Genomic DNA, 22,942 nt, shown 5'->3' with positions numbered 1-22,942 from the left:
TGATATATTTGAGGATGATTATATTGCTAAATATACTAAATTTTTACTACACATGTATGTACTTTGGCAAAGGTATCTATTGCTTGGTCATGGATGACCTCTGAGGGACTAGAAGCTGAAGCTTGGCTCTCACTAATTAATCTCACTGTTAAACATGAAAAAGTATGTATGCTATTCCTAAAACAATCTAAATTTGTATATGACTAGAATTCAGATATGCTAGATCACAAGTAATACCCCTTTCACACCGGCCTAAATTCCCAGGTTGTGTCCGGGAACAACCCGCGACTAGCGCCGGTGTGAAAGGTTCCAGGGACAAATTCTCGGGTTAATTTGCCGGCATTTCAACCCTGCAGGGTTGCTCCCGGGTCCTTCCCGGACTACTGGCTGGTGTGAAAGGTGCAGGGCATGTCCCTCCTTCCCGTGTTGCCTCTGCTTATGCTGATTTGCTAGCAGGGCAACTTTCTGTTGTGGTGGACGCTCACTGACATGCCCAGAGACAGCAGAGTGTGAAGGGAGATGCACTGCATGTTCTGTGGCACCACAGACCCCAGAAGTGCATTTTAACCCTTGACAGCCAGAAAGCCAAGAATGGCTGCATTGGCAATCACACATCATACAGGAAGACACTGTGCAAACTCTGTGGCACAACATACCCCAGCTGTGCTATTTAACACTGAAAGCCTGCAATGTCTGCAAAGGACTGCCCTCTCTCTCCCTTTATCCCTCTCCCTAATTACCTCATATTTGTGGGCCTAAAAAATGCCATTTTCAATGAGATTCTCATAGAAATGCAAGGTCATCCCGGGTTCAGTGTGAAAGGTTGACAACCCGGGTTGTCCCTGTTTCAAAAGCATGTGTGAATGGGTCCCAACCCGGGAATGTCCTTGCACGTCCCTGGAACTTAATTCCTGGGTTGGTCTCTGCATTTCTGGTGTGAAAGGGGTATAAGGGGGCAACCATCTCCCCAGCTCTGGACCCTGCTTAACATTCCATTTATTTTTTTCTTGACGAATTTAGTGTTTTAAATGTCTTGTTTCAGTGATTCTTTCCTTCTCTCCAAATTTTCTTTTGGCTGGTCGATTTAACACCTTCTCTCCTCCCGCTTTTTTAAAATCTTTTCCCCTCCTCTTGTTTTTGCTCAATATTTTAAGTTAGATTTTAATATTACAAAAATTCTAATGTGCGGCCCTTGAATGTCAGTATTTTCTCCTATGATTGGCCTGTGCTTATATTATTATTGTTCTCACCTTTCTTTCTTTTGTTTGTAGTGGTTTTGTTTAAAATTGTAAATGCACAATTTATAATCTAATAAAAATAGCTCAATAAAAAATACCCCATGTCTTATGTGAGATTCTGTTCTTTTCAGTTTATACAGGCCAGTCGAACATTAATAGAGACTTCAGATGCTGTGTACAGCAAAATAATTCAAGTGCAAAAAGCAGGTAAGACATGTTTGTTCTTTTAAAATGGGTCACTGTTTTATTACTACGATCGGTGTGCTTTCCTAAAAAGCCTACGAACAGCTATTTTGGGAGGAGTAATTACAATACAATATGCTGAAGGCTCAAAAATTTGCACGTAACCCCAAGATTTTTTTTTTATGTGGTTTCGATATACTGTACCCAGTATCTGCTGAGTACAGGGTGTGGTGGAGATTTAAAAACAAGTCTTAATCTGATATAATTTCCTGAATACATGCCTGCCAGTGACCGTTGTCATTCATACTGCTGCCACCCCAATGCAATGGTATGCGGTCATTAGGTTGACAGTCAAAAGGTTGACCACTTTTGGGTGACGAATGAAAAAGGGCAACATGAAAAAGGTTGACATTGTCGAATGGGTCGACATAAGTTTTTCATGATTTTTTTTAACCAACTTTGCCATCTCAATGGGCATAGAAGGATAATATAACTGTGCCCGAAGCATGGCGAGAGCAGCGAGTCATGTAAGGAGACGTGGTACACTTATACAGTGTCCATGTAATCCTACAGATAGAGCCATCCTCATCTAGCCCTTTAATAGGATTAAGTGAGTCAGAGCTGTCGGACTTAATACTTTGCTAATCCCCTGCTGTATTGTTCTATGTATTGTATTGCACCTAAGAACAATAGATAATAATAATAATAATAATAGATAATTAGCATTGGTGTGCCATGGCTCACCATGGCTCTCCGGAGAAGGCTAGTTGAAGAAGCATCTGAGCCCACAACTAGAGAGAGGGAGAAAGATTTATATATGTACCGTATAAACTCGAGTATAAGTCGACCCGAATATAAGCCGAGGCACCTAATTTTACAACAAAAAACTGGGAAAACTTATTGACTCAAGTGGGACCCTCACTCGAGTATAAGCCGAGGGGGGGCTTTTTCAGCATAAAAAATGTTCTGAAAAAGTAGGCTTATACTCGAGTATATATGGTATGTATATGTGTGTGTGTTTCCAATATTGTTTAGGTTATTTTGCACTTGTGTATGGTTACAGATTGAAGTTTTAAAATAAATAAAATAATAATAATACAGGTTGAGTATCCCCTATCCGAAATGCTCGGGACCACGAGCATTCCGGATAGGGGAATTTTGCGGTTTTTGGAATATATTTTTTTAAAGCATACTTACCTGTCCCCTGATGGTGTCCGGTGGTCCCTCGGCATCCACGCAGTCCCTGGGCGTCCACAGCAGGCCTCCGGCATCTTCTCCGGGTCTCCAGCGGTCCCAGGAATGCATTGCGCGAGTGTGCGCGCGCACCGGTGACGTCACCGGCGCGCGCGCACACTCGCGCAATGCATTCCTGGGACCGCTGGAGACCCTGGAGAAGATGCCGGAGGCCTGCTGTGGACGCCTGGGGACTTGGTAAGTATGAAAAGAGGGTTAGGGGGGGGTTAAAAAAAATAAAAAAAAAATTCGAATGATTCCAAAAACCACGGTTTTTGGAATAATTCGGATAAGGGATGTCCGGATAGCGGATACTCTACCTGTAATAAAGAAAATACACCTCCCCTGAACATAGCATTTTCTTGCATCTGAAAAGGAAAACTGCTATTGGCTGCCAGTCTAATGAATTTATTTGCATTGCATCTTTTGCAGAAAACAGTGTTTGTTGCTTCCAGTGCATACTGATGTTTGTAGTTGAACAAGTTATAGTATTTTTTGTCAGCAAGATGCCATAGTGCTGCTTGTACTGTAGTTTAATACACCTTGTAATAATAATTATATTAATTATGGAGTACTTGCCAAGCTTTCCGTGGGCCTCCTAGTCATTCCAGGAGGATATGCAAGTATGATAAAGTCTGTAAGTTTCTGCTCACGTTCAAGAGTAAACTTGCACCCTACTTTAAATGATTCTCAAAACAAGCAAAAATATATGTAAATAAACAATGAAGTCTGATTCCACCTCTGGTTTTAAATGTTAATTTTGCAAAGCTATAACAAGATTTTGTCTGTCAGAAACAACTCCACATATGCACAGGTCTTACCCCTAGAGTTTCATTAGCATATTTTATGATAACAATTTAAATGTTTGCATGCTTACGCAGAATTGCACACATTACTGGAAATATCCCTATTCTGCATGAAAAGCACAATTTTCCAGTAAGCCCAGCTATAAATAGAATGATGCTTTTTCTACAGTTGACACTAACTGCGCTAATCTGCTGTGTGTATGTGTATGCAGTAGTGCCAACAAAGGAGCATGAAAGAAATAAAAGCAGAAAGCAATTGTTTTTCTATGCATGTGCTCACTCTCCCACATTCAGTAATAACTTCTATTATGCATACATAGATATATAATTAGAGTTCCAGGGTGATTTCGTGATAACATTTTCAGGAATTGAGATTTTACAATAAATTGGTTCCCAAGAAATTGGAGATCCTATTAATTTCTCAGAAGCCAAATAACGTGTTCTCAGTGAAGCGCGTTTATGTTTGATGCTTCCTATGTGCATATACAGGGATTCTTAATTATTCACAGACATTAGAGATGGAGAGCTTAGGGATGATTCATACTTTGGAGTAAAGCAAAACAATTTTTTCCATGGCTGAACCATGCTACATTGCAGGTGGAGCAGAATGGATTATTTCAGATGTGGACAGATTTCCATAAAGCACGCAATGTACCAATATTTGGTATAATGCACATATTATTATTATTATTTTATTTATAAGGTGCCACAAGTGTTTCACAGCGCTGTACAAAGGAACAATCAAGGGAGACAAACTTAACTTTACATTCAATAAATAACAAAAATAGAGTACAAGTAAAAAGAGCGCCACAGTTCAATACACATTACAGCTTAAATGTAAGTAGTGAGGACTTGACCAATGTGCTGCTAGGCGCTGGTTGTCAAAGATGGAGATGAGTATGCGGACGAAGATGGACACTGAGTGTTTGAGTATGGGAGAGCTGTGAGTGAAATGTGAAGAGAGGAGGGCTTTGACAACAGGAGGGAAGAGGGCCCTGCTCTGAAGAGCTTACAATCTAATAGGAAGGGGAGATAGAGAGATTACATTTATTTTATTTATTAACAGTTTCTTATATAGCAGCGGAGTTGAGCAACGGGGGAGATGATGGTGTTGCTAACAGTGATAGAGATATTAGTAGGGGGTGTAACTCTAGGTGGGGGAAAAATAATGAGTTCAGTTGTGTCCATGTTGAGCTTCAGAGAGTGCTCCGACATCCAGGAGGATGCGGAGCAGGCAGTTGGAAACCTGAGAGAGAACAGGGGGAAAGAAGTCAGGAGAGGAGATGAGATGTATATTTGTGTGTTTTCAGCATAGAGGTGGTATTGGAGGCCAAAGGAGTGAATAAGTGCACCCAGGGAAGAGGTGTACAGAGAGAGCAAAAGGGGTCCAAGGATGGAATCTGAGAGACACAGGCAGAAAGGATGGAAGGTGGTGAGGAGGAGCCAGAGGCAGAAACTGAGAAGGAACGGTTGGTGAGGTAAGAGGTAACCCATTTAAGGACAGTGCCAGAAAGGCCAATGTTTTAGAGTGTGTAAAGGCGTGATTCACAGTGTCAAAGGCAGCAGAGAGGTTCAGAAGGATAAGGAGAGAGAAGTGGCCCCTGGATTTGGCTGACAGCAGATCATTGGTGACTTTCACCAGGGCAGTCTCAGGGAAGTAGAGTGGGTGAAAGCCAGATTGAAGGGGATTGAGGATGGAGTGATCAGAGAGGTAGCTGGTGAGATGCCTGTAAAACAGCCATTCAAGTAGTTTAGAAGCGAAAGGGAGAAGAGAGATAGAGCGGTAGCTCATGGGTGATAAAGGGTCCAGGTTTGGTTTTTTAAGAATAGGTGAGACCAGAGCATGTTTGAATAGAGAGGGGAAAATACCAGTAGAAAGGGTGGATCAACCGGTGGGGGAGGGGAACGGAGGGGATCCAAGGGACAGGTAGAGGTGGGAGAGGATGAGATGAGGGAGTGGACTTCCTCAACTGTAGTGGGGCTGAAGAAGAATAGAGTTGGGTAGTTGGAGGGGGAAGATGTTTGGGGTGGGTTAGCATCAAAAGGCAGATGAGAGGAGATATTGTATCGAATTATCTTGATTTTAGAGAGGAAAAAAGAGGCAAAGTCAGTGGCAGTGGGAGATGATAGGAGGAGGAGTGGAGGAGGGCAAAGGAGAGTGTTGAAAGTTTCACAGAGACGGCGAGGATTGGAGGACTCAGAAGAGATGAGCAATTTGAAAAAAGATTGTTTGGCAAGGGAGAGAGCAGCGCTGTAGGAGGAGAGAATAAACTTGAAACGGAGGAAGTCTGCCGGAGAGTGAGATTTCTTCCAGAGGCATTCAGCAGAGCGAGCACATTTTTGTAAAAGCCATGTAAGTTTGTTGTTCCAGGGTTGGAGTTTAGAGCATCAGAGGGGGATAGTATAGAGGGGAGGGGGGGGGGGGGGGGCACAGATTTGAGAGCAGAGGTAGGAAACAAGTTATAGAAAGAGGCAGCCTGGTTGGGGTAGATCATGGTGGAAAGAGGAGAAAGGAAGGTCTCCAGGAATGAGAGGATAGCTGGGTCTAGATATCGGAGATTGCATCTGGTGACAGTGGGTCTGGGCAATGAGGGGGAGGGGAGGATAAGAGGGTGAAAGAAAGCAGATTGTGGTCAGAGATTGGGAAGGAAGAATTAGAGAAATCAGAGAGATTACAATTGTGGGTGAAGACTAGGTCAAGGGAGTGTCCGAGATTATGAGTGGGGGTGGAGGTCCATTGAGACAGTCCGAAGGAGGCGGAAATGGCAAGATTATTAGCGGAGGCAGAATTTTTGATAATAGGAATATGAAAATCGCTGAGGATGATAGAGGGAAGGTGGGAGGAGAGAAAGTGGGGGAGCCACGCAGCAAAGTTATCAAGGAAAGGGGAGCAGGGGCCGGGGGGCAGTAGATCACAGCCACAAGGAGGTAAATGGAGTAGAAGAGGCGTATAGTGTATACCTCAAAAGGTGGAGAATGCGAGGGAGGGCTCAGGAGGGATGCCGCGGAAGGTGCAGCTGGGGGAGAGAAAGATGCACACTCCTCCACCCTGGCGGCCATCAGGTCTGACCGAGTGGGTGAAGTAGAGGCCTCCATAGGAGAGGGGAAGTAGTATCAAAGGAGGAGAGCCAGGTTTCATTGATGGCGTTAAGGTGAAAAAAGTGGGAGATGAAGAGGTTGTGGATAGCTGAAAGCTTCTTGCAGATAGATCTAGCATTCCAGAGAGAGCAGGGAAATGATGGGGAGGGACAGTTGAGGTAGGGATTAGGTTGTCTGGGTTGTAAGTGCATGTGAGTGGTGGAGAAATTGAGAAGGGGTGAGACCTGAGAGTGAGGACTGGTATGGGACAGGAACGAGGAGCCATATTTCAGTACAGAAGTAGTTCAGAGGGGCAAGATAAAATGGAGTTGGTATAGCCTAAAATGAGCAGTGAGAAGGTGATGTAGTGGAAGCGAGGGGTGCCTACAGAAAATATTGGAAGATAAAGGATGGCTGCGATTGTTACACAGTGAATGCAGTTAGTCTATAGGGGAGGCAAAAGGAGTGTATCCCAGCATTACGCATGCTTACAAATTAGCTGCAGACATCAGACGATTGACAGTTTTCGGTTGTTTGGGGGTTGTGATGGTCTCAGTTTACCAAAACAACTCTGTTTTGTGGGAGTGCCGTAGACCGGCTCTCTGTTTTATGAAATTTTCTGGCCTCGGTGATGGATCAGCGGTGACTGGTCTGTGCAATGTTTTTTTTCCTTAAAATACACCTGGTGCAGCAATGTACAGTGTTAGTGGCAAAGCTATGCTCCATTAAAAAATTGGGTACACGGCTGTACAGTGGTGGTTTTCACCTATGGGCTGCAGCCCCCCCCCCCCCCCCCCCCCGGTAAAATCCGCTGCTGTCTCTGCCTAAGTGAAGCCAGATGCAGTCTGTGAGACTGCTATGGCTTCATTGTAACTGGCAGTGACTTCCTGTTGGAAGTTCAACCTGTCAGTCACTGTGCGCAAATGTGGGGCAGCCCCCAAAACGGGTTCTGCGCATGCACAGTACCGTGGATGATACTGTGCATGCGCCAGACCCAGGAACCTGATTAAGCCTCCGGGGCTGCTGCAAAAGCAGCCCATGGAGGCTTGGGCCAGTGCATGCGCAGTATGTACGCAGTTACTCCGCATTCATTGGCCCCGTGCAGGGGACCGGCAGGTGCGGCGGCAGCAGAGAGGGGGGCCCGCATTGCGGCAGCCCCCTCCTCCAAAAGGGTAAGAGCCGTCACTGTGCCTGAACCCTGATTTTGGGCACTGCGGGGGTCCGGAGATGCTGGGCTGCACCCAGGGACCAATCAGTCTGCTGTGCCAACTCCCACACTGACAGGAGCCGAGTGCAGCATGTAATTTTACAGTCCACAACCCAAGCTCATGCCATTGAGGAGGAGTCAATACTTTGGTGTCACCCCTCCATGAGTGACACCCCTGTCTGTGTAACCTCATGGGTTACTCAGCTGGCCGACGATGTCGCAGGTCATCTAATGCTGCATCCTGAGACACATCACTGGATCACACAAGCATGTAGGAGGCATCCACTTATACCAGACCCCACCTGCTGCATTACAATATGCTAGCATAGTGATAATATATCCGTCCACGTCTGACTTACCCCCAGCATTAAGAGGCGCGTGCCCCGGTTGAAATGGCAATGTCAAATTTAAGCTTTCCAGCATTTGTGCTACTTGCAAAAGCAGCCATTATTTACTCTGCATGCAAAAAAATAAAGGACGGCATCCCTTGCATTGAAATAGAATTGTTCAGGTGCAGTTACTTTTTTTGTTTCCTCCCAAATCTGAATTGGCACCACTTTTTATAAACAGATTTCATGATCAGTTACTGTATATGTGCAAGCAATCCCCCACTTAGACAGTTCTGAGAGCCATTAATAGCCATTAATAGGGCATGTTTTATGGAGCTAATAATTTCCTGGAGAGGGAAATCCCATGAGTCTCTGTGGGGACACTGTCAGCAGATTGCAGAATTAATGCAAGGTTTTTTTTGTAGCAGAAAAATTGGCAGCAGGCTTGTCTGTCTGTTGTTACAGAAACAAATCTGTGTTGATTTTTGTGAAACATGTTTTCAGGAAGTTCGTAAACATTACTGTAAATATTTGTTTTTAAAAAAAGCTATTCTACATTTTAAATATAAAAACATACATATTCGATAAGTTTTCAATCCAATCTTCATTGGATATATGTATGACTGTCACCAAAGACAAAAAAAAAAGCTTTCCTTTTTTTACCACCAGGAATACAGTGAATCTAACAACCACGCTGGATACAAAAGAATGTGCCAGTACATAACAGAGTTTGTTGAAGTGATAACTTTGGGTTTTCAGTGCCTTTGTAATTGACTGTCAGTGGTGCACCCTGAGATAAACAATCAAATTGTTATGGCCAAGAGAGGCAGAGAAAAAAGAAAGCTCTTAGTGGGGGCACCCTTATATCATCACAAAAAATGAGTGTGTAATTACGGCATTAAAAAAGTCATTTTTAATAAGTATGCATTAAAATGAATTATGATAGTTCCTTGACGCACAAAGGTTATTTAAAATCTACAACGCTGCAAAAATATAAAGATAATTGAAGGCCAATTGTGCCTATAGTATAATATTTGGTAGGGATACTAGGTGTGAGCCTCATTTGTCCTAATTAATGTCATTGTCATTGGTGGTATTAAGGATTTAAATCATAGGTCACATTTTGTAAAAATATTTGTCTCCAAGACAGACCACACACAAATAAAGAGAAAATTGTTATGCATAACACAGATTATATATCATAATTAACAATTAGTATGTTAGAAACAGGAGCAGGGTAATGCATGACAGAAGAGTTGTAATAGTTTCCCTGTCCTGCTATCTGCAATTGGCAGGTTCAAGGTGCATGGAGTAGCACACAGACACAGAGCCCTATAGTGTATGCACGCTGTGGCTGGGTAATATGTGAATTGGTCCACTGGATACTTCCATTGGTTACCTCTGCCTTTTGTTTGGGGTCCGGCAGCTGAAGCTTCTGCAGCATCCGTAGGGCTGGCGGATGTATTGGTCCTGTGACGTGGTCACCCTTTGGCTGCCCCCTGCATTTGTTACCAGCCTGTGGATGCCGGTCACGTGAGTGCGCCACGTGATCCGGCAAGTTCCCAAAGTACGTTTTGCAGTGCTTGGTCACGGGAGGTATTTTTTAGTGGGACAATATTTTCCTTCCTTAACCGTTTCCTGTTTATATAACTGTAGATATTTTTGGGATTAGATTTGCTATCTGCTGCTATTTTACGTTCAGTCTCTAATTTAGCCATCTTGATTGTATTTTTACATTTCTTATTACATTATTTATATGTGGAAAATTATTTGGGTGTCCCATTTTGTTTAAAAGCTTTAAATGCCATCCTTTTTTTTAGCTATTTTAAATTTGACTTTGCTGTTAAGCCACATAGGTTTCCTTTTACATTTTGTTTCCTTTTACATTTTGTTCTTTTATTTACCCTAGGATTACATTTATCATTGCCCTCCAGCAGTATTTTTTTTAAAGTTTGCCACTTTTTAGTAGTATCCATACCTCTAAATAATTCCTTCCAGTTTATATACTTTAAGGACTCCTCAAACTTACCAAAGTTTGGACTTTCAATAAAATGATACAAATAGTGGTCATTTAGGGCATCCAATAAAACATTTCCCTTAGCAGTACTAGTCATCCATAATTATAATGTCCCCTAAGCCGGCCGCTTTTCCCACCTGTAGCAAGAGGTCTTTTTCCTCCTCCTTATTTATGTTGGGTGGTTTATAACATGTTCCTACTATAAGTTTTTTAAGCCCCTTTAACATTACCTGTGATTTCTACCCATACGGATTCTACGGACTCCATTGTGCTTTCGTATAGATGGTTTTAAGGATGGTTTAACATATAAAAAAAATCCCACATCCCTTTCTACCTCATCTGTTTTTTTCTAAACAGACTATAACCTTCTATGTTAGCCTCCCACTCATGTGATTCATCCCACCAAGTTTCGGTATTACCTATGAGATCAAAATCTTCTTCCAAAATTAGGGGCTCTAGTTCCCCAATTTTACCAGTTAAACTCCTAGCATTCAGAAAAAGGCATTTCAGATCTCGTTTTTCCTTTGCCCTTGTCATGTCACCTGTTACCGTTGCAGAAGATTCCTGAAACGATAAATCAGTGTCATGGACAATATTTGTACTTGGCTATTTGTCTCTCATACACTTTTTGTATACCTTGTTCCCTTTTTCCTCCTTTCCCCTTGCTTTCTCCACAATGTAGCTGTCTTTGCCCTCAATTCTCCACATTTATTGGTTTAAGGTTTCTTACTATACCCTCCCCCCACCCGCCTAATTTAAAATTTCCTCAAGCCTTCCCACCATTCTACCCCCGAGCACCCCGCCCCCTCCTCGTTCAGGCGCCATTCGTCGTGGCAAAAGAGATGTCGTCTGACCGAGAAGCCCGCCCAGGTTTCTAGGAACTCAAATCGCTCCCTCATGCACCAGTCTTTGAGCCACACGTTAACCTCCCTAATCTCCCTCTGTCTCCCTGGTCGAGCTTGTGGCACAGGCAATATTTCTGAGATTATTGCCTTAGATGTTCTCCTAAGTTGCCTAGATCCCTAAAGTATTTTTTGAGGACATCCCATCTACCACTGACTTTGTCATTGCTGCCAACATGCACCAAGACCGCTGGGTCTTCCCAGCCCCTCACAATAATCTGTCCACCCGGTCTGTGATATGATGTACCCGAGCACCCGGGAGACAGACTGTACGCCTATCGCGGTCCCGATAACAGATTGCCCTATCAACTTTCCTAATAATTGAATCCCCTACCACCACTATCTGCCTTGGGCCCTTCCTCTATGAATTACCCTCCCTGCCCTGCCCTGAGGGGGTATTCCTCTGGTTGCTAGAGAAACCCTTTACTGTCAGCTCCCCCAGCTCCTCAATCCCAACCTTATGTGGTGTACACACCACGACAACCCGCTCACGATGCACATTGTGAGCGGGTCGTCAGTGTTTCTTCAGATCCACTCACGATTATGCGGGGGGGCACAACCCGCTCACGATGTGCACCGTGAGCGGGTCCGATCCGATGGCGACCCGCACCCGGCTGTATGGTCGTTCTTCAGATCCTACCTGCTGCAGGTAGGATCTGAATAACGACCGACCCGCGGGACCGTGCATTGGATCGGTATCGGTCCACACCAGGACAGAAAAGGGCCCAATCACCACACAATCTACATCCAATTGGTCGGAATTGGATCTAGATTGAGGGGATCAGGCCCTAGTCGTCCTGGTGTGTACCAGGCATAAGTTCCATTCAGGCATATCTACTAGGGTTTGGTAGTTCGGAGCTTGCCTGTTGCTTCCTCTGCACCTTAACCCGGGTCGTTAAGTCATCAACCCGGCGATAACCCAGGTCTATAATGGTGTGTGGAAGGGGGAATTATTCTCATTACTTTCTGGTCCTCCTTTCTTTTCTCATCTCACTTTATTTTCTTATATCTCACATGACACACCTTCCCTTTCTCATCCCTCACATCCCTTACTAGACTTCCTTTCTTATCTCTCATATACCTAAATGCTGGGTACACCCTGGCTGATAACTTGCAAGCCTGACATACAACGTCAGCTGTGCAGAACAGCAGATGGCCAATACATCAATGCATCTGTCTTTTTGGAAGGGCAGTCTGTGGGGGAGCTAACATCACAGTTCGTTGCGCAAATTTAAAAGCCCACCTAGCTTGGTTTCCGGACCGATATGTTGAGCGACTAATCGCCATGTACATACTTATCTGGATTGTCACAACAGCAGATCCACCAATGTGTCAGTCAGGTGTGTACCCAGACTTACTCCCCTTCAGTTCTCATCACTCAAAGAGATCTTACCTTCTTGTAGCTCACCTCTTTCTTTACCGCCTCGCTTGTGCTTCAATTTCACATCCTTTATGCTTCCTCTACCTTTACTCATTTGAAATATTTTAGCCTTGTGTCTCATATCTTACTTTTGTGTCTTAGCTCAGTGAATCATACCATGGCAGAACTTAAATGTAGAAAACTAGAAAAGTGCACCTTTCAAAGGTGCTGGAGCATCCTTTGGTGACCACTATTTACATTACACGAAGCATCTACCTATTTTAATCACTCCTGTGGGACGGAAGAGGGCTGTTCTCCCACTACCACAGAACCTGTGAATGCTGCACTACTGTAGATGGAAAACCAATATTGTTCTCATTTGTTTATAGCAACCTATCTATATCTATTTATTAGTTAATAGCATGTCTGTCGTTACACAATTACTTTCTCTTTGTTTTCTTTCATCCCTCATACCTTCTTCTCTGCTTCCACTGCAGCAGACTTCCGCCAGCCAGTAATTACGTTGATTACCCTAATTACTGTCTGTTCAGAGACTGAGCACATCATGTGTACACCAGATTTCAGTATGTTTCCTCAGTCATAAGATGTAAGAAATAAAAGTCATAAACTGCTTGGAAATGTAGGAAAAATTTCACAGAAATAAGTACAGAGACATGTGGGTGATATTAGCAGCGTCAATGCTGTTATTAGTCAATGTAATACAAAGCTTACCACTCACTCTGCAATTCCAATCAATGCACATACAGGAAGATAGAGGCCCAAATTAGGTTTACACACAATACCCAAACTTACAGTCGAGAGATTTTTTGCAACTGTCCATGCTCAATCTCTGATTCTCATACCCTATTACATTTGTCCCATAGTACATACTCCATCTTTAACCGGTCCACCTGAAGATTGGTGTTTAAAGATTTCATGTTCCAGATGGGCCAAAACAACATGCCGGACTATGTTACAAGAAAGAACTTAGTATAAAATCCCATGATTTTAGGTCTGAATAACTAGCCCTGAGGATAGAAGGGAGTGAATGTCATCTTTGAGAAGCTAAACTTATGAAAGTTTTCCCTGTAATGCAAAAAAGAATTGTTTTGGTTGATGTCCCTGGCGGTCTAAGATAAAAACCCTCCCCATTATGTCTCTCACCCATACATCTGAAGGATCCATTGATTTCAGAATAGAAGATGAAAGGCTCCCCCCATCACGTGCTTTGGATTTTAAGGGGCAGACACACTGGAAACATAAATGCTTTCTGCTATGCTGACCCTCAGTGTCCAAAGGAGAAGTGCTCTTCAGGTACATAACATTTGGAATTTACAGGAAAGACAAAAGGAACAAAAGGCCAGTCCTTTAATTCTAATTTTTACAGGAAGACAGGCACGTCTGAAAAATATGATATCCCCAAAAGGCAGGGATATCAAAAGCTGCATTAAATCATCTAAGCATTGTGTCTAGTATAGTGATCTTCAACCTTTTTCAACTCGCGTCACACCAAACAAGATTTTAAAATGACCGTCAGACCCCACAGGGAAAATTACATGTCTCCCACAGAGATAAAAACAAACCCTTTGGCCCCATGTAAAAAAAAAAACAAGCACACTGTTATCCACAGGTAACAACACTGAAATAAAGTGGCCCTCATATGAAAACAAGAGACCAGTCAATAACAGTTGAACTGGTGGTAGCTGTAAAATTGAGAATTGCTCAAAGGTACATTGGTTGAAAAATGCTGGTCTAGTACCTACTTTTAACAAGAACACAGAGAGGCTTTCAGAAGCACTCGGATGCCTCTACAATATGTTCAATCAACAACAGCAAATTCACCTTGGTCAATCAAAATGCAACCCTTTAACAAACTGTTCAAACAAATGCCCAATAGCCTGCTGACCCATGTAGAAGAGAACAGCCCTCATATCAGACAGCTAGGCTTAGGATGGAATTTGTCAAAACACGTTTTCTTTAGAATAAAGTGTAATTAGTAGCTGCAAACTCCTCCATACTAAGTGCTTGGTACAGTCCATTCTGATAACTATTTTGTCAGTTCACGGTTTGCTGATTGACTCCTCTTTTAACAGTCATGAGCCATCCAAATTAGAATCTTCCATTAGTTAACCCTATTCATGTGCAGATGACATTTTTGTAGCATTTGAGATGAGGGACTTCTTAGTTAAGCAGCAGATTTTTCTAAAGCTTTCTCCAAGTGTCCATTTTTAATTACTTAAGGGCAGATTCTGACAAATTATGGGTGTAAGACCCATTTAAGATTGAAAAAGGAGTTTCCCTCACCTATTTAGGACAAGAAGCAAGAACAAATCTAGCCATAGAAAGTCAAGAGGGTCTTAATCAAGCATGCCCACATTGGTGGCATAAGTAGCCATTCAGTATCCACTTTGCTATCTGCACAACAAATAACTGTTACCTGCTGCACATTAGAAAATATTGTTAGGCACCTGCACTAATTAATGTAAATCATGTTTAGTTTCCTCCTCCAAGTTTTGAATTTGGAAGTGATCTTTTTATCCAACATTTTAGAAGGGATACACTGAAAAAAAAAACAAAAAAACAAATGTAACCAAATGAGAAAACTGACAATGAGAATAAATAAAATATTTAAAGTACAGATACAAACAAGGACGGTAATATTCAGAGTACACTGCCAGATACAAATTATTTGATAGTAACTAGAAATACGTATCACACGCACACACAATCTTTCAAATTGTAAACCAGGAAAAAAATAAAAAGATTTAAGAGAACAAGCTACAGAGGTCATCTGGTAGAGTGGAGGATCTTCAGCAGAGCATCCTCTCACCTGATTGGAAAAACCATAAGATATCGCGACAGGCACTGAAGATTAATTCTGGCAGCCTTCATTGAGGCTGCCAGTATTTGAGGTAAATGCTGCCAAGAAAGAGTTACCTAAATTCATGAATATGCTTTTCCACCCCCAGATCCAATAAATGTGTGGTGATCATCATCCCAAGTTTTGGAGGGTAGATGTAGTAAATGTGATATAAGACCCATAAGTGGTAGATCATTTTGACCAGAGCCGTGCCTTAAGATCTAATGTGGGAAGAATATAAAGGATATTCTTAAAATTCTAACCATGGTAGCCATGTAAATGTAAAGTTTGAGACATTTTCAGGCTCAAAGGATATGATTAAGGCTTTAATTACAGTGGGAAAAGGTTTATCTAATAATCAGAACCTTCTGGAGATAAGGTGGTGAAATAATGAGACTGTATATACTGTGAGAAACCAAATTTCGATGTATTATTTGATCTGTTCTACCCCCTTCTTATCGTTACCTGTGTGATTTTGTTTCATTATGGATACAGCCTTGCTCATCTTTTATCATATGAATTAAAGTAAAAGCTTGTTGCTCACGAAGAGCCTTAGCCAATAATCTTGCTTTATTACCCCATCGCTAATAGCGGCTTTGACATTTACAATAGGATCAGTTACTAAGAACAGTGCATGACTCTTAAAGTTCTGTATAGTGCTAGGGGGACTAAGACTGTTTGTGGGAGGCTCAAGAGTTTTAATCCTGGAAAGCAGCTAGTCTCTCTTCTAAATCTCTTTTTTTAGATATGCACCCAATTGTAGGCACGTGCCTCTCAAAACACATTTATGTGCTTCCCAGACTGAAACCTTGCAGATCTCGCCACAGTCATTATTACTGATTCAGGACACTAGGGCAGGGTATAATTGAGTTTTACAATAAAGATCTTGTAAAAAAAAGTTGTCATTAAAACGGGTATGGTATAAGTTACCAGCAGTCGTTTCTCCGACATCAGAATCCCAACTGTCAGGAACCCAATGGGGGGGCGTGAACATTCAAGCTTTACATTTTTAACATTCTTTATCCCAAAATTTCCTTAATCTACCGCAATCCCACATACTGTGATAAAATGTTCATTGAGTACTTTTACATTTCAAGCATAGGCCCACCTCCCCACAGTTATTGGTCTTATCAGGCCATCTATGGCCGAATCTGGGGCACACTAATAGAGTCCCAGAATTCGTTCTTCAGATCAGCATCATTTGGCCCCTGTGAATACATGTCTCCATAGAGCTTTCTGAAAATTTCTAGAATATCTGCTCCCCCTTGCCTCACATCGCCTTCAGGTGTTCTCAGACAGGTCACCAGCGCTTACGGCCACGAGCCTCAAATTAAATTAGAGGGCAGGCGGCCATTCTTATTCCCATGTATATAGAATTGAAACTAAGTATTAGAAACATGTCTGATATTCCATGATCGACTCAAAATGGGCCTTGGCCTGTAAGTAAGCCACCTTGGCTTTCTGGGATGGAGTGGTCTTATAGTCCGAATATGAGGCAGTTAACACTGGCTGTGCTTTCAAAATGTCTGCAGAACGTTCTTTCTTGTATTTACTTACAAAGGCAATCACCTCACCCCTCAACACTGCTTTGCCTGTCTGCCAGTAAAGCAAAGGGTCAGTGTGTTGTCCCTGGTTAATACTCTTATAATCCACCCACTTAGCCTCCAGGACCTGCTTGAATTTGGTAGACGTGGAAAGATATGAAGGGAACCTCCATTGCCAGTAGGAGCCTATATCAACCGAAGTCTCCAATGTACACCATATCAGTGAATGATCAGAAATACACATACGGTTAATACAAACATCTATCAGTTTAAGGAACGAGGTGGATCAAGGGAGCAGATTGTCACATATAGACTAAGCGCCATGGGCTGCCAAGAGGCAGGTATAGTTACAGTCAGTAGGGTGGAGCACCCGCCAACAGTCTATTAACTGGAGCTGGTCTGAAAAATATTTAATATCAATAGCCTGTTTTGTTATGCGGCCTGCTTTGGTAGAGGACCTGTCCATAGATGGCCCTGCCACAATGTTGAAGTCCCCCCTCCCCCCTCATGCGTGGGATCTCACTGCTCACACGAGATCCCCAGTGCAGCCCAGACCTAAAAGCAGGGACAGCTCTGTCCCTGCTGTTTAGATAGGGCTTTGCCAGCCTGATGCTGGCGAAGCCAAAAGCGGCAGTGGGCGGAACGGTCAGCGAAGCTGACCGTTCATACATTCGGCCTGCTATCATTTAGATAGCAGCGCCGATATGGACAGGGGGGCATAGCGCCCCCTGTCCTGTACTGCATCCTGGCTCCTTCAGAGAAGCGGTATAGTGCACATAATGTGCGCTGATACCCCTTCTCCCCCATAACGACCATTCATACATCTGCCCCAATGTGTCATATAAACGAAGCTCAATTATCAATGCATTCTGTCAATGCAGCAGGGAAAACACAGTGATTTAAACTAATCAAATTGTTATAAAGAAGAAAAAAGCAATGGATACTTTCTAAACCCAATGGGTTTAGAAAAATGCAGGGGAGATGCAGGTGGAGAGCCTCTCCTTAGATATGCCCAGGCATCTCCAGCAGTGGAAAAATCTTTGAAGGCGTCTCCCTCAAATATGCGCAAGCGGGCCGGGTAAAGTAGTGCAAACTTCAGGTTATCATCAATTAGCTGGTAGCAAACCCCTGAAAACTCCTTTCTGGCTCTGGCTACCTCTGCTGAATAGTCCTGAAAACAGGTGTAGTTTATGCCCTTCCTACTGAATTAATTTCACATACAATAGTAATGTAATTTAAATATGCTTTATCCTGAGAACAGAAAATCTTAAGACTTTATGGTTCAGACGTCATAATCTGCCATCGGCATTCTCTGGTTCTAAAAGAATGACATTAGAGAAAATGTGTTTGACAAGGTTACTGCTTGTTTCCTTAAATTCAACCTTGTAGAGAACAAAAATAGATATATAGTATATTGCACATTCCCATCTAAAGAACATTCTGTTTGTGCTTTACAATGCTGTTATTTACATTTGTGAATATTGCCAGTAAAGATCGGATGCACTGTATTTCAGTCATGTGCGTTTAGGGTAGGCAGGGGAGACAGAGCCTCATATGTCATACCCTAAGGGATCTGAATCAAATACAGAGAAATGTCTGCATTATAAATATTTTCTTTGTTATAGTCAAAACTTTATGTATTTGCAGCAGAAAATACAGGAAGAGATTAGAGTTTTTTCAATGATGTGCTGAGATCAGAAACTGCCTAGCTGGAGTGGGGATAGGGACGTGTCAATAAAAGCCAATAAAACTATACTGAAAAAGAACTCTGAACAGGGACAGGAGTTTCATACTAGGAGCCTGGAGGCAAGAGTTGTTAGTGCCACCACCCTTATTTGCTCTCAATCACTATGAACAGCTGATCCCAGAAGCACCCAGACACACACACACACACACATACATACATACTCTCTACGGGTGCCAGGTTAGTGCTGCCATCTTCCCAGCCCAATACCCCATCTCACTGACTTCCTTCATCCCAGTGTTTCCCTTTGTATCTAGGTGTGCTTTTCAAAGTTCTACTGATTAATACCCTTAAGCTTTGCTGTAGTTAATGTAATGGAATTTGCCACAGACAATTTCACTGAACAGGATACATTTTTTGGTCATTCTGTGCAATCAATGTCTTAAGGAATGCAGTGAAAACACAAATACAACCCTTACAAATGTCATCCCTGTGTGCATTCTTAATTGTTAAAAATGAAGGAACCAGTTTTAGTTTAAAAAGGGGGTAATCCCTGTAATTACATACAACATTCAAGCAGGTCATGAATCAAATTCTCTTTTTATGGAGATAACTTACTCCTTTAAAATGCTTTATATAGGCTAGGGGTGGGCAACATACTGGTGCTTTGACTCTGCCATCCACGTGGCCCAGCTACTGACATCACAAAGGAAATCCCGGCTGCCTCTGTGATGCGACAAAACTTTCCTCAGCGGCACCGCGGGTTGGAACTGCTGTAGCGCAATGTCATGCAGCTCAGCCCATCAGGCCGCTTGTCATTGTGCACTGGGGGGGCAGCGGGCCAGTCAAGATTTATTTTGTGACATCAGTAGCTGGGCAGCGGGCATACCTTCACTGTAATACATATTGGGGGGTGGTATAAGTGCACATAGCGTGTGCGGATACCAATTCTCCCCCATGGTGCTGAATCATACATATACCCCAGGGAGTGTAACATGTATAAGGTAAAGGGGTACTACTGAGTGGCATAATAATGAGTACTATTGCATGATGTAATGTAAAATATGGGGGGTGGGGGCACCAATGCCGTCGCTGGCACAGGGCACCAAACTGAGGATTGTTATGGGAGAGGGGTAATGAGTGTTGCTGTTCGCTGCTGTCTGTGCTTATGGGTGCTGTGATGGGTCAGTCAATGCAGCAAAACCCTCAAGTGGTCAGGTAAGAAAAATTACCTTTACCCTTCACTCCAACCTAACCCTCCATGCTAGTGTCTAACAATCCCTCCCTGCAGCTTAACCCAAACACCCCCCCGGCAGCCTAACCCCAAGTCTCCTCTAGTGCCCACCTAAACACACCCCTGTCCTCCTCAGCCTTACACTAACCCACCTCTCGTATTTATGATCAAGATTCCGGCATCTGTTCCCTGGCACAGGTCTTCTGGCCGCTAGTCAGGATGCCAGAGTTGGTTTTACTGCCGGCAGCCCATCCACTTAGATCCAGTGGCGTAACTATGCCTCCGCAGCCCCCACCGTGGCAGAGTAACTATGGGCGCCGGGGGGGCTGCGGTGCTATAGTTACCCGCTGCCCGTCCGAATCTGCGGTCACTGTCCCGTCACTCGCTCCCGGTGCCGGCTCCTGCTGATAATGAAAACTGACACTTAGAAAATGGCTGCCCCCGTATTGCAGACAGTTTTGGCAGCCATTTTCTAAGAGTCACTTTTCATTATCAGCAGGAGCCGGCGCCGGGAGACTGGACGGGACAGTGACCGCAGATGCGGCTCTGTCAGGTATGGGGAGGGGCGCCGAGGGAGAGGGGGAGGGGGGCGCCGAAAAAGTTTGGCGGGGGGGCGCAAAAAATATAGTTACGCCACTGCTTAGATCCACTTGTTATGTTAACCACATCCCTTATGCTTGGTTTGCAGTCACACACTGAATATAGACATGCTGCAAATAAGACGCTATTTAACATAAAAAAACTTGCAAGTGAAGAAGCCGGCGCTTCCAAGTCACGCCATGCTAGAATTGCTGATTAACACTAGGAGGCTAGATGTACATGTAGTGTTCTTCCATGATCACAGGAGGGCAGGACACCAGGGAAAGAGGGGTACTTTAAATGCGGCAGCCCGGGCCCACCGATGTCCATATGTGGAAGTGCCAGCCCGCCGATGTCTCTGTTGCAGGCATGTATGTAGGTGCTGGGCTTCCCCTGAGAGCTCCAGACAGTGGCGGTGGGGACAAACGGTTTTATCATGGTGCAGCATAGAGTGAAAACTATACATGGATACACCTGTATGTAGTGGAATTATTGACAATAAAATGCTACTTAGAAGATTTTAATAGGGCCAATAGTATAACTTTAAACATGCAATTTTTATATAATGGTTAAAGTTATTAACAGTTAATATACAGTACTTGAAGTATACTGTAGCATAGTAACATTGTCAGCATAATTGTGCCAGCAAAAGGGCTGCAAAATATTGGTCAAACTGCTGTATACTGTCATGGATTATTTCATAGAAAATAAATAACCTGCATTATAATTAGATATTTTGTTTCACGCTGCACGGCAGTCCATATAATGAGATGTAACCCAGCAGTGCAATATGGAGGGCAATATAGATTACAAACCATATTATGCTGCATAATCAAAGCACAACATACTGTATCTAACTGATAATGACAAGAGAAGACATGAAGTTACGACTAGATGTTCATCCTGCTACCATGCCACTGAGACATGTGCCTTGTATGATAGTAGCAACCTAGTAAAGTGAACTGCATTATTTCAGCTATTATTAGCACTTAATGCCCATCCTCTTGTATACATGTGTGATTGAGAGCTTTCTGAGCTTCTGTCAGAACCAGAAACAGCTGTTCTATATAGTGATTACCCACACTATTTAACTAATGCTGGCCACACATCAGACAAACTTTCCTTCAACCATCCAACTACTGTAGTTGGTTGGTTGGTCTGAAAATCTGGTGCTGTATGCGGGTAAATTCCAATAAGCAATTTGCTCACAAACTCAGGAGAATGGAAAATAATTGTTTAAATCAAATAGGTCCAACTACAGTACATTGTCTGAGTGACAGTTGTTTTCCGATTTGGGAAACAAATTACTTAAATTACAAATTACATTTACTCCTATCCAGTACCAGGTTTTTTATTCCATTCAAACAACTAGTTGGATGGTTGGAGGAAATTTGGTCTGATGTGTGGCCAGCATTAGCCAAGTTTATTTTTCCCCAGTGGTGGATAAAAGGATGGTTATACAATCTCCTAGTAATTAAAAATGTTGCTTACAACCTTAGTTCTGCTATTGGATTGAAAAAAAATAATAATTATAAAAATATATATATATATATATATATATATATATATATTTTTTATAATTATTATTTTTGGCCAATAGAAACAACTTTCACTATCTTCTCAATGGAACCTCATTTAGTGTTTCAAATCTTATTTTAGTAAGACCCCTTTCGCACCACACCTCAGACCCATAGGCGTGCGCAAGGGGGGTGCCGGGGGTGCACAGGCACCTCCTAATGACCCCCAGCACAATTGCAGGCAGCACCTCCTATGACCGGCAGTGCCCCCTCCCCTGGCCGGCTAGCAGTTGCTGCGTTGGGCTGGCCTGGCTGGCTGGGCTCCTTCAGGATTCAGCACGAGTCTATTCAAAAGGGGGCGGGGCCACGGGGGTCCGTGATTAGGCCACGCCCCCTGTATTTCCCTGTGCCCGGGTGGACTCGTGCAGCAGCTGCAGGCTTACCTGGCTCCTGGCTGAAGATGTGTGCAGAGACTGGGGACCAGTGAGTAAGTGTGTGTGAGTGTGACATATATTGTGATGGAGTGGGCTGTGTGTGAGAATGTAGTGAGGGGAACAGGGGGCCTAATTCAGGATTGCTCACTAAGCAGCAATCTTTTGCTGCTTAGCAATCAGAACACCGCCTGCCGAACCCCTGTGTAATGTGAATATGGGTCAGTATGTGCTAATATTATTCACTACGCTCTGTGTAAAGCAGTGGCGTAGCTATAGCACCGCAGCCCCCGCGGTCGCGGGGGGGCGCTGTGCATATGGGTGCGCCGGGGGGGCTGCGGTGCTATAGTAATCCCCCTGCCCCCATCCCCCCAGGCTTACCTGTCCAGTGTCCGCGCGTCCCGGCTTCCCTCCTGGCTTCAATCAATGCTATGGAGACGGACCACGATAAAATGGCCGCCCCATAAAGCAGACTGTTCTCTGAAACTGTCTGCGGTATGGGGGCGGCCATTTTATCGTGGTCCGCCTGCATAGAATTAATTGAAGCCAGGAGGAGAGCCGGGACGCGCGGCGGACAGGCAAGCCTGTGGCAATGGGGGGAGGGGGCATGGGGGGCATGGGCAGCTGGGGGGGGGAGAGGGGGTCGCCCCCCATTAACGGCTGGGGGGCGCCCCAAACAAAGCTACGCCACTGGTGTAAAGTGAATATGGGTCACTATGTGCTGTGTAATGTGAATATTG

The 22,942-nt window shown here is 43.6% G+C and overlaps 1 protein-coding gene across 4 annotated transcripts in view; it reads left to right on the top strand.

Moving 5' to 3' along the window:
* The window catches only part of LOC146008032 (inactive phospholipase C-like protein 2), a 229,193-nt gene that overhangs the window by 186,160 nt on the left and 20,091 nt on the right, over nt 1-22,942 (top strand). For all 4 annotated transcript variants that reach the window (XM_083146904.1, XM_083146905.1, XM_083146906.1 and 1 more), the window contains one exon: nt 1,370-1,445. In XM_083146904.1, the coding sequence (XP_083003030.1) occupies nt 1,370-1,445 (76 nt within the window). The remainder of the gene's footprint in view (nt 1-1,369; nt 1,446-22,942) is intronic.

Source organism: Crinia signifera, chromosome 6 (genome assembly GCF_055691185.1).
Source record: "Crinia signifera chromosome 6, ASM5569118v1, whole genome shotgun sequence".
Classification (NCBI taxonomy): Eukaryota; Metazoa; Chordata; class Amphibia; order Anura; family Myobatrachidae; genus Crinia; species Crinia signifera.
Note: the sequence above shows the minus strand (reverse complement) of the source record. Positions and strands in the feature narration are given on the sequence as shown.